General features: G+C 44.9%; 1 protein-coding gene across 1 annotated transcript in view; it reads left to right on the forward strand.

The window, feature by feature from the left end:
* Window positions 1–6690: 6690 nt before the first annotated feature.
* NRG3 (neuregulin 3) overlaps window positions 6691–12385 on the forward strand; it is a gene marked incomplete at its 5' end in the record, with an annotated part of 1038127 nt that continues 1032432 nt past the window's right edge. Inside the window, one exon of the mRNA XM_077746451.1 lies at window positions 6691–7372. Coding sequence (XP_077602577.1) covers window positions 6691–7372 — 682 coding nt within the window. The remainder of the gene's footprint in view (window positions 7373–12385) is intronic.

Raw genomic sequence — 12385 nt, forward strand, 5'->3', positions numbered from 1 at the left:
AAATCTATGGTATTTATCTTTCTCTGACTGACTTATTTCGCTTAGTGTAATACACTCAAGCTTCATCCACTTCATGGTAAATGTCAGGATTTCATTCTTTTTTATGGTTGAGTAATATTCCATATATATATGGAACATAATATATAGTATATATATAGTCTCTTCTTTATCCATTCATCATTCAGTAGACATTTGGGCTCTTGCCATAATTTAGCTATTGTTAATAATGCTGCTATAAACATTGGGGTGCATATGCCCTTAATCAGTATTTTTGTATCCTTTGGGTAAATACCTAGTAGTATAATTGCTGGGTTGTAGAATGATTCTATTTTTAACCTTTTGAGAAGGCTCCATGCTGTTTTCCAGAGTGGCTGAACCAGTTTGCATGAAGAAGTTATGCAGTACATGTGTTGGATGGCACACAATGGAGGGAATAAATGTACACTTGTCACCTGGGGCTATGGGGCCAGTTTTTTTCCACAATGCCTTTTGGCTAGTCCTGAAGCTTACACACCCCACTCAATCCAACTTATTAGTGACAACAGCACAGTGCCTAACTTTTCATAAATATCTTCAACAAAGCTTGTTGGAAAAGATTATCCTCAGATAACGCTGCACAGAGGCAGTCTGCATTTTCATTAAATAAGAATACTTGCTACTATTTTGAGCTGCATACCTCATGCCGACCACTCTATACCAGGCACATCACATGGGACAGTTTTCAGCTGCACAAACAGCTAAAAGTTCAAATCAATCTGTCTGATTTGATTTCTGCTTTTTCCCTTACTAATGATTGTATCTACATCAAGAATTCATTTTTGGACCTAATAAAAAAACATAAGAGGTATATTGTAGAACACTCAAAAATCTTCATAGGGATGCCTAGGTGGCTCACTCGGTTAGATGTTTGACTTCAGCTCAGGTCATGATCTTCTAGTTCACGGGTTCGAACCCCGCATCAGGCTCTGTGTTGACAGCTCAAAGCCTGGGACGTGCTTTGGATTCTGTCTCCTTTTCTCTCTGCCCGTCCTCTAATCTCTCTCTCTCTCTCTCTCTCTCTCACACACACACACACACACACACACACAACAAAAATATACATTAAAAAAAACCCTTTATAGACTACCAATAAATTCCTACTTTCATCTTAATACTCTGTTATATAAAGCAAGAAGTTAGGCCCATGCTGGGCACATCAAGCTATTGTGAGCAAAGGTCTCAGGGGTTTGGTGCCAAGGCTGTGTCCTCAGATTTCTTTGAACAGCTCATGAGAAAGTCCTTATAGTGCAGACAGAACTAGTGGAGAATTGTGGGAAATTATCTGATTGTTTTCTCTCTATAGAGAGAAATGTTATGAACATTTCATCCCCAAGTCTAAGGAAGCAGAATGTAGATTTCTAGAAAGCACAGGTGAGATGAAGCCAAAGTTTAATTTATACAAACAAGAACTCACAGCAAACTCTTCCTAAGTATAGCTGTATTAGGTTTCTTACAGATAATGAAGTTTGAGACACAGATATTTCCTTCTTCCATTACAATAAAGCATTTCAGGCAGCTGGCTTTTTACACTGCATGCCTTCTACACTTGCAGCTTAACGTACTTAACCTGATCGGGGAGTAGTGAGAGATGTGTGAACTGCCAAATGAAATCTCGTTGTAGTCTGAAGACGGGGTGAGAGAGAACAAGAATCTACCTTTGTTTCTGAACATGCTGAGAAGACATTTTCTTGGAGCTTTCCAAAGCCCCAGGTTGCCCATGGTTGCTTGATCAGTGAATTGTCAAAGCAAACTTACATCTACCAGTCTTCCAATTTTAGATCCAATAAAGTGATTTCAAATGAATACAGCTGTACCGTGAAGTCGTTTAAGAGAAATCTACCTATACCAATATTTGGGCAAAACTAGGGCTAAAAGGGCAAACATTGATGAAGGATCATAAACCACATAAGACAAACGTCAATGGCAACTTCAAGGGCCAAGAGTAAGGTTCCATGTTGGTACCTTAAGTTAGACGCAGTTTGAATTTAATGCAAAAAAAAAAAAATAGGTAAACATCTCACTGTGATACGGTGACACTCATATCCTTCAATAGTCAGTTTCTAGTTCATTTCCTACTTCTGCTTCTCTGCAGTCTCTCTACATTCCGCTGGACTCAACGCCATAGGGTGACTTCATGTGTTCTTGGCATGGCAGATGCTTAAACTGCCCTCTGCTGCCACTGTCCACTTTCATCATCTTGACTTGTGATTCCTGTGGTTTGTGTGTCTGTCCCAATCCAGTGAAGCCCAGCCAAACATGAGGAGCCCCACACTGAACCCTCCAGCATGCTCCTCTGAGGCTCCTCTTACTGTATCAGCATGCTCCTCTTGCTTTGAACTCAGAGCACAGATTCTGCCAAAGAAATCTTCACAAAAATCCTCCCTCGATCTACAACGTGTTGTGTCATCTCCCCAGTTCTTAGTTAACCTGTTTTGAAATTTTGGCTTTGTCCTCCGGCAACTCCCACTGAAATTTCACATCTACTTTATCTTAGTGCCTCATTCAACACTTTGAATTTCACATCCTGTTAGTCAGTGTTTCCTGATTTGTGAGAGTGCAGTTAGGTGACCTTCTAAATACCTTATCTTTGAACGTGGATACAATAATCTTTCTGGAGTAAGATAGAGTTGCAGCTGGAATTCTTCGCCTTTACATTTTGTGTTCTGTGTGCTCCGTAGAATTTATGAATTTTAGTGTTATTTATTTATTTATGTTTTATTTATTTCTGAAAGAGAGAGAGAGAGAGAGAGTGCGACAGTGTGAGCAGGGGAGGATCAGAGAGAGGGAGATACAGAATCTGAAGCATGCTCTAGGTTCTGAGCTAGCTGTCAGCACAGAGCCTGATGCGGGGCTCAAACCCACGAACCGTGAGATCATGACCTGAGCCGCAGTCAGACGCTTACCCGACTGAGCTACGCAGGTGCCCCAGTGTTTGTTTTATAATGGGATATGATGCTCAAATCCTTGGAGTCAGGATGTTGTGAACAGGCAGATCCACCTGGAAGTTTTTCTAGTTCATTTTGGGTGGGTCTTATATGTAAAACGTAAAGGGCTCACAAGAAACAAATAAGATTACTTGTTGAGCCTTATGAAGAAAACAATCTGCTTCTCTTTTGAAAAGGCCGCCATAAATTACTACGAAATGTGATTATTCTAATACTAGAGGCGGACTAACCCAAGAGGGAATAAAAAATACACATCCATGGGAAGGTTAACCTCATTAATCCCTTTTTCAAAATGCTTACTTTGTGAAATGTTTTGCGATACCATGTTGTCTACACACACAATTCGAGCGGCTATTGTTATGAAGACTATTATGATTCTGCAGGCCAGGTTGACTTCTAGGGAACCCACAGCTAATAAAAGAGCAACTTTGTATTCTCCGGAATGTCAAGTCCTCATAGGATAAATAGATTAGAGATATTGGAATTGAAGAAGAGCAGTTCTATGTAATCACACCAAAAAGGCCTGTTCTTTGTGGTCCAAAACGGGACTTCCAATTTTCTGAGAGACTACATAATTTATGTATTTATTTGTTTATTGTCAGTTTCTCCCACTGAGATATAAGTTCCGTGAACTTCGGGAGCTTTTGTTTTGCTTTCTGTTGTATCTTCCATGCCTGCCACCTAGTTCGTGAAAGGTTGACATAGGTAATGATCTAAGAACAAAGGGTAAAAATATGGGAAGGCAGATTTTTGGTTCAAAACATAGACTTTTGTAATTATGTATACTATCTGTAGGCTGGGTCAGTAAGTGGTGCCTTCTCTAGAACTACAGCTGGGTCCAGAGGACTGTTGGGCTGGGACATTTTCGGGGATGACACAGTGTGGGTGTATGGCTGACAAGTTCATTTCCAGCCTTGTGGTTCTGAAGATGGGCCTTTGCCAAAGACTTTACAATGGAGGGAACCCAAGATGATGACATTGTATTGTGAATGATGACAACAAATTGGAGTATGAAAGATAAGGAGCCAGAGATGACACTGATACTGCCAGCTCCGGTATTTTAGTGCCACTGAAAGGAAACACGGAAGTTCGGTACAAATGCTGGTTTGTGGGCAAACTTCAAGCAATGGTCATAAATCTTGAGTTTAATGTGTTGGTGAATCACACAGGAGACATCTAGAAGGTGATTATATTTATGCAGATATGGAGCTCAGGACAGGCTGAGGTATGCCTTGCCTATTTATTAGAAAAATCTACATTCTCTCTATAGGAAGGTATCTGAAAATGATGCTTTTCATTTAAAAATTTTTTTTAACGTTTATTAAAAACCTTAGAGGCAGAGTGCGAGAGAGACAGAGAGTGAGTGGGGGAAGGGTAGAGAGAGAGGGAGACGCAGAAATGAAGCAAGTTCCAGGCTCTGAGTGTCAGCACAGAGCCTGACGTGGGGCTCGAACTCACAGTGAGATCATGACCTGAAGTCGGCCACTCAGCCGATTGAGCCACCCAGGCACTCCTGAAAATGATGCTTAAGAGACACCATAGGTGAATGGATCATTTAGCTGTGCAATTTCACATAATTATATAGAATAGGTATCATAGTTTCATTTCACAGATGAGAAAATAGAGGCCCAGTGTGACTTTATTGGTTCTCAGGGCCAGAGATCGAACTTGAATCCCTGTCTTCAGTCTGAGTGTGAAGCTCTTTTCCCCAGTGTTCTGCTTCAGGGAACCGCGAGTCACCAGAATGAGACTCCTCTTTACCATAGGACTGACTAGCTGGCTGTGTAGCGGCAGGGAGAGTGTCCACCACTTGTCCTTGACTCAGGTGTGGACACACCCCCTCCCCAATTCCAGTTCCAGAGCTACCAGGAAGCTACCTGCTACCAGGAAGCCTCACAAAAAAATCGCAAGTTAACAAGGGCTGCATCTGCCAAACTTTCTTGGGTGGGCTGGGACAACGTACTTCCATGTACAGACTATCACAGCACTGCCCCCCCCCCCCCCCCCNAGCTGTGAGCTGTCTCCCCCCCCCCCCCCCCCCCAGTGATGATGTTCACTGTGAGAAAGGCTAATGGGTAGTCAAGTGCAATGGCTTGGGATCTGGGAGAAAATGAGCTCAACAGGGAACCATGAATAAGTTGTTAAAGCTAAGTGGAAATGAGGAGTGGAGGGAATTTGGAGAGGCAGCTGAGGAAGGCATTAGGGAGCACTAAGGCCACATGGGGTGAATGCAGTGAGTTTCCGGAGAGCATCTATCCAGCTGCAGCATTACAGCACCCCTCTTTGTACACCGCACAAAGAAGGGAGTGGTCACAGGAATGCTGGGGGAGCCAGTGTACGAGGAGTATCTTCTGGAAAAGTAATTTCCTGTCTCATATAGCTGGCAACAGCACCTGCTAGACCTTCACCACGTTTCTTGTGAAAGCTAAGTTTTACTTGCTATATGGGAAAGGCTGGCCAATAACTGCCCAGCACCCACAGAAGGTACGCACTGGGTCAGTTTTTACTTCATAGGACTGTGCCTTCCTTGCATTGGAAAGCTGAAGGAATACAGATTCAAGGGTTGTGATTTTTTTTTTCCCTACTTGGAATTTTTGGGGAGGAAAAATTTTAGTAATTTGGCACTACTGGATTAGGGCACATTCTAGCAGACTAAAAATCAAAAGCTTTCCTATGGGCAAAGTCTCAATGTTGTAAGTGAGAGAGGGGACACCCGCATTACTGCCATAGAAAATAATTTATTAACCGTGTGTGTACAATACTCTGGTAGGCACTAAATCCTGGGGGCTTCCCGTTTCAATGCATCGTCTGCTCTCTGCAGTCTTTCCCGTGTTCTGTTTGGCTCTCCACCTGCGAATAAAATGGATACCTTGAAAACTTCATCTTTGTGGATGCTGTACCGGTACAAGAGAACGCTGCTTCCAGCATCCGCGCCAATCTTAACACTGCTGGGGAGGTGTATCAGGAGCCTGCCATCCTCAACTTCTCATTCTCTGAGCTTGTAAATAAAAAAAAAACAAAAACAAAATCTTTACAGTTTCCACTTTAGACCAGGAAATCCGGGGAGCGTTGACAAGCAAGGTTTTGCATCATCAGCATAAAGCGTGCTGAGGCTGGTCTCTACCCCTTCCTTTCTTTCTCTCCCAGTCCCCCGTCCGCCGCGCACCCCCCCCCCAAGTCAAGTCTCACACTGCACCTGCGATACAAGTACACAGGCGCCTCGCTGCCCAAGGTAAGGAACCAGCCACACAATTTTGGATGTCAGCCCAAATCCTTGTAAATTTTACCTCTCACAGTCAGTTGCCATGTGACGTGCGTACGTGTGCTTTTCAGCTACATTTAAAGACAATACTTTGTTTTATAAGGTAAGTTGTCGTACATGGGCTTGGAGACATCTGCCAGGTCTAACCGCAAAGGTCGTCTGCTTCACCAGCATCTCGCAGAGGAACTCGGAGGAAAGGTGGCTCTCCATCCAGCAGCACCCGCCATCAGGCTGGGGAGTGCAGACCCCACCCCCCGCGCTCAGGCTCAGCTCCGTCGCCCCACAGCGTCAGTCTGACCCCACCGGATCCGTTCCGGAGACGGGCTCACGATCGCTCGGGAGGTGCTTTTGCCACACACTTCCAAGTAGGGGGTTGCTAGGATCATTTATTTCTCTTGTGCACATTAAGAAACCACCATTAGGTGTTGGTGGGAGGCGCCACTCTGCCTGAAGCACAGCCCNTGTAGCGACTGCATCGTGTGGAACCGGCAGCAGACGTGGCTGTGCGTGGTGCCTCTGTTCATCGGCTTCATCGGCCTGGGGCTCAGCCTCATGCTCCTCAAATGGATCGTGGTGGGCTCCGTCAAGGAATACGTGCCCACCGACCTGGTGGACTCCAAGGGGATGGGCCAGGACCCCTTCTTCCTCTCCAAGCCCAGCTCTTTCCCCAAGGCCATGGAGACCACCACCACGACCACTTCCACTGCGTCCCCCGCCACCCCCTCCGCCGGCGGCGCCGCCTCTTCCAGGACGCCCAACCGGATTAGCACCCGCCTGACGACCATCACGCGGGCGCCCACTCGCTTTCCCGGACACCGGGTGCCCATCCGGGCCAGCCCGCGCTCCACCACCGCACGGAACACTGCGGCCCCCTCGACGGTCCTGTCCACCACGGCCCCCTTCTTCAGTAGCAGCGCGCCGGGCTCCCGACCCCCGGTGCCAGGAACCCCCAGTACCCAGGCAATGCCCTCCTGGCCCACTGCGGCATACGCTACCTCCTCCTACCTTCATGATTCTACTCCGTCCTGGACCCTGTCTCCCTTTCAGGATGCTGCCACCACCTCTTCCTCGTCTTCCTCCTCCTCTACCACCACCGCGCCAGAAACTAGCACCAGCCCCAAATTTCGTAAGTATACACCTGGTCTGAACTCTGATTTACTACGGAGTTTCCGTTTTGCCCTCCTGCTGTCTTTTCTCCCTGCCGCCTGTTTTCTAGCATCCTCCACCCTTCACCCTGGTTCAGGTCTGGAGCGGTGAATGAGATAGTTAAAACTGGCCGCAAGGGAGGAGAAAGGTGCAGGTCCGTGCGGGGTCCGTGTGGGGGTGTGTGTGTGGACGTGGTGGGGGCGCTGGGAAGCGGAGAGAGGTCGTCAAGCTCCAGCCGGCCTACTTCATGGGTCCCAGATGAGAACATCGCTACAAAGGGTTAAGGCGAGGGCGATCTCTGCTCACTGCAGACCTGCTGGTGAGCTCCCGGATCCGGCTCCTTATTGAGAGCTGGGGAGGGAGGGAGGGCCTTCCCCAAAACACCGAGCCCTTTCCCTGCCCGTAGGAAGGCGAGAAAGAAAAGCACATGCAAATTGACCGACACTAAACCACAAAGGGAAGTTGTGTCCGTGTGGGTGTGTGTGTGGAGGAGGGAGGGCGGATGATATTTGATGGAAATGTTGATAGAATGGAGCTGTAGACTTCTAGCAGCCCTGACCCGTGCAGAGACCAGGAAGGGTTAATTAGAAGGCATTGGGGGAGGTAGGGGAAGGAGGCGATCCATGGCGGAGGGCTAGACCGATCACCCTCCTCTCTGCCCGTGGCCATTCCAAGGTGTAGGGATGGAGCCTTTGGCCTCCCAGAGTGAGTTAAGTAGGGGGAGATAGGAAGGGAGCCCTGCGGAGCTACCGCCTCTAGGGTCCTGACGGAGGAGGAGTTTTTTTCAGCTCTGTCAAGCGTTTGCTTTTGTTCGTTTCCCAAAGGTGGGGTGTGAACCTCGTCTCCCCTCCCTCTGTGCCAGAAAAAAATATAAGGGGAATGGGACAGTACCCCTGCACTCCAGGGGAGAACGTCCAGCCCTTTTGAAACCGGTCATTCTGTGAAAGTGGCCATCTTCCACCTCGGTGCGATTGCTGCCCGTACAGGCCAGTTTACCCCAAGAGTGATAGCTTTCCTATTTATTCGCATAGGTGGTGTATCTCTTCTCTGTATCTTTACAAGTGTTTTGTGTGACTAATTGACCTCCCGCCCCACCCCCCACCTTGCTCTTATTTTAAGGACATCTTAGGAAGCTTTTCAATCCGACCATTGATTAGGGAATGGGAAACGGTTTGCAACCTGTGAAGGTTATTTAGGACAAACCCCCAGCCTGCCAGTTCAAGTTCTGTGCCAGCCCGTTCTTCAAAAATTGCCTGTCCTTCCATCGTATTTCTGTTTTGAGCTATGACATCTGGAGAGGAAAGGAAGAGAGGGCTCATCGTTAACTCTACAGTAGGAATACCTGGGATGCTTTCAGTCACCCGGCAGTGCTTCATCTCCCTGACCTGTGCTCATACCCTGGCTGTTATTTAATGCTTGAAACTTTTACAGAAAGGATTTAGTGTGTTTGCGGGTAAGGTCCAAGAGAAAAATTCCTTAGTGCCCTTACTCTCTTTGAGGGAAACAAATGAGCTGAAGATAAATTGGGAGTCAGGGAGAAGAGGGGAAGGAGGGGATCTGCCACAAACCAGAATGGCAATCAAACGGGTAACCTGCTGCTTCCCTCTCCTTTGGCTGAAGCAATCATTTTTGAGAGCACATTTTCTAAGGAGGTGTTTAGAGGCTTCTCTCAGGAAATCTAGCCTGAGTTTTGTGGAGGATAAAGGATGTGCAAATGTATGTGTGAACATATTCAGTGGTTTGAAAATATATACGTGTCTATTCCGAAGACCTCTGATTTTCATCTTTTGATGCAGTTGATACGAATAATGGAGTGTGGGTGTACTTCCCAACTGTGTATGCGTGTATATGTGGTGTGCCCGTGGAGGGGGAGTCTTGCACACGGTGGGGGGGGGGCGTATATCTCATGTTCTTTCTGGATTGATTTCCTTGCGTTCCATTCCGGAGGTCTTTAAAGAAATGCGCAAGGTAATTATTTCTCCCCCTCCATGCTCCTTTTCTACATTTTGTAGAAGGGAATGGCAGCCTGTTTAATAAGTAATGATTATTGACAAGGCTCTCAGCCCTAAGGAAAAGGTGGGGGGGGGGGATGGAGAATCTGTAAATGGTGTCAGTGTTCACTTAGACATATAAGCAGTGTTTGTTTTATGTGTATCTGAGGTTCAGCTCTTGCTCTTTTTTGAACCTTCAACAAGGAGTTGAATTAAGGGGTAAAACACAAGTATGCAAATCCAATAGAAACTGACCTGGTTTGCTTATATCAACAAGGGGAGTTTTAATGAAAGAAAGATGCCAGTTCCATAAAAGAGGAATTTAAATAGATACATTTATATGGTAATTTAAAGAAAAGAATAGTTTAATTATTGTATTTTTTGGCCCAAGATCGTAAGATGATTAACAAAAGGGTATAAGGATTTCATTTGAGGGATTGTTAGCACTGGTACTGTGGTCTGAACAGTGGCCTGAATATCTGGCATTTTATTTTTCATTTGTTTTGATTATGTTACTAAAGTTCTCAGGAGAGAAATTGACCTTTTTCCTACTTTCCTGCCTTCAGACTTCAGTAGATTTTTTTTCCTTCCTTCCTTCCTTCTTGTCTTAATGGAAGTCATGAATTGTGTTGTAGCACCTGAGGACAGCTAAGCATGAGGCTCTTTTTTCACGACTGAGTCACAAATTCTTTAATGGCCAGGGTCCTTGCTCTTGAATTGAACGTCTCCGGGCTTACAGAATGAGTGTCTGTGTTTGTCGCAGGTCACCCAGTAGGATCCTGTCTGTAAAGGCAACACAGCTCTCTGGAGGAAAACAGCATGGTTCATTTAGAATCAACACACTTGCTGATGGGTAGCAGGCAGAACAAAAGCTGTTTTTGTTATGGGGCAGGCTCAAGTTTAGAAGACTCTAATTTCTGTAGGATCAAAGACAAAGATTGGACTTAAAAGGTAGAGGGAGAGGAAGGGCTTGAAGTTAGTTGACTATTCTCTTGTTCTCCTCCAATCTTTGGACCATGAGCTGGACCAAAACTTGGTTCAGTGTTACTGGGATTCCTTGGGTTCCCAGTTAGCTGTCCAGGACTTGCTTTAGCTTCAGATGTTTTAGGAACAAATATTTTAAATGTGTTGCCACTAGATAACTTCATCAAAACATACTTGAAGCATTTTGCCCCTGAAAGTTTAGATTAGTTCACAAATTTTTCAAGACAAAGGGAGACTTACTACAGACAGTAGAACAGTGATTTTGACTAGCGTACGAGCAGGCTTTTAAGAGCACATTGAATTATATTTTTAGACTTGAAACTTATATGTAGAATGTTGTCAGTACAAGTCTTCAGGAAGACTTTACTCAGCAGGAAGCACTGTCTTCACAGTTAAACGCCCAGAGTCATTGGCTAAATTCAAATACTAAAGACAAAGAGCCACTTTTAATTGGTTAGTTTTTGGGTCCTGTTTGGAAGGTATATAGTTCTTTACAGTAAGTAAGATCACAGATCTCAAATAGTGTATTTAGTCCAGAAATACATGCACAATGTGTCCTTGATAATATTAAACATGGTTTGTGGGTGATTTTAATATAACCAAGTCTGTTTCAATAAAACTTTACCTAATCATACCTGTTGTAATTTTGAAGACTGTCATTGGTGACTCTGAGTATTTTCCTGTCTGTCCTTTTCCAAACATTTCAGTCTTTCAATAAGAGTACACTCCGTTGTTTTATAGCCACCTTAGGTATAATTTGTTTAAATAAAGTTACTTCTGTGTATTGTCTTCTGTACACATGAATTGATTCCTTCAGAGGAATTCCAGCAGAGTTAGGTATGGGTCCCCATCATGTGCAGTGGCCAAAGTGAGGGGATTCGGAGCTTGAGATCTGTATTTCTTATGAAATCCAACTGAGAGGTGTTTTGTTTTTTTTGTTTTTTTATGAGCACATGCTGCAACTTGAGTATGCTTTGATTTTCTTGGCCTTAATACAAGATTATGAGACTTTTCCGCTTCAATCAATTACACTGTATGTTTTGCTCTTTCGACAATTTATGTTGTATTTCATCATCATCCTCACACGTAAAAACAACAACAACAGAAACAAAAACAACAAAACACCGGGCAGGGGCAGGTGTGGGCATAGAATTGGCAAGATTCTTTCTCAAGCCATTTTTAGTTTGGTGTTAAGACAGTGTGGTTTAAGCCTTCGTCTCAGTTACCCATTACTGAGATAAGGGGTTGGGAATGCTGTTATTAATGGAGAGTACCTTTTGCAGGGTAGATGGGCGGATCCAGCTGTCTTTTGTATTTGTGCTGTATTTCTTGGATAGCTTTTTTTTTTTAACAGTGTTGAACGCAAACTCCTCAGGATGGGAAAAGTCCCAACAGATAAACAATAGAAGCTGGTTTGTGGGGATTTCCCTCTGTTACTAAAGAAACCAACTTTGTAAATCCAAGCTGGGCCATGAGCAAGAGTCCAGGCAGTGAGTGTGAACACAGCACCATCCTGGGAGGTCTGGTGAGCAAGGGAACAGGGCCTCCCTTCCATCGGGAACACTCCCCTGGCTCTTCCTCTTGTCCACACCACAATGAAAAGGAGGCAGATTTTCAGCTTGCTTCTTTTGTAGAAATTCTTTCCTCATAGCCTCTGGTATCCAGTGCCAAGCGTATCTCGATATTCTATCTGGGATGTTGAAAATGGAACATGAAAGTTGGCCCTGAAATATATAAGAGAAAGGGAAGAGCCATAAATCTGAGTCTGTAAAAAGCATTTGAATTGCTTGTGAATAGAATGGAAATTCATTTTTCTCCCTGTGAGTCTGTTTTTATCCTCAGACTTTTGTGTTGGGTGAGGCAGAGCCGGACTGGGTTGACAAATACCACTGAGACATTTTGAGATCCTACAAGTTTTTCCTGTCTACACCCAGAAAAGCCATTTCCTCCAGAACCATCTACATATTGAGAGGGCGGGGGGTAATACCCTCCATTTCAAGTTGTGTTCTATCCGGGTG

Source organism: Crocuta crocuta, unplaced genomic scaffold, assembly GCF_008692635.1.
Source record: "Crocuta crocuta isolate KB4526 unplaced genomic scaffold, BGI_CrCroc_1.0 scaffold28, whole genome shotgun sequence".
In the NCBI taxonomy this organism is placed as follows: domain Eukaryota; kingdom Metazoa; phylum Chordata; class Mammalia; order Carnivora; family Hyaenidae; genus Crocuta; species Crocuta crocuta.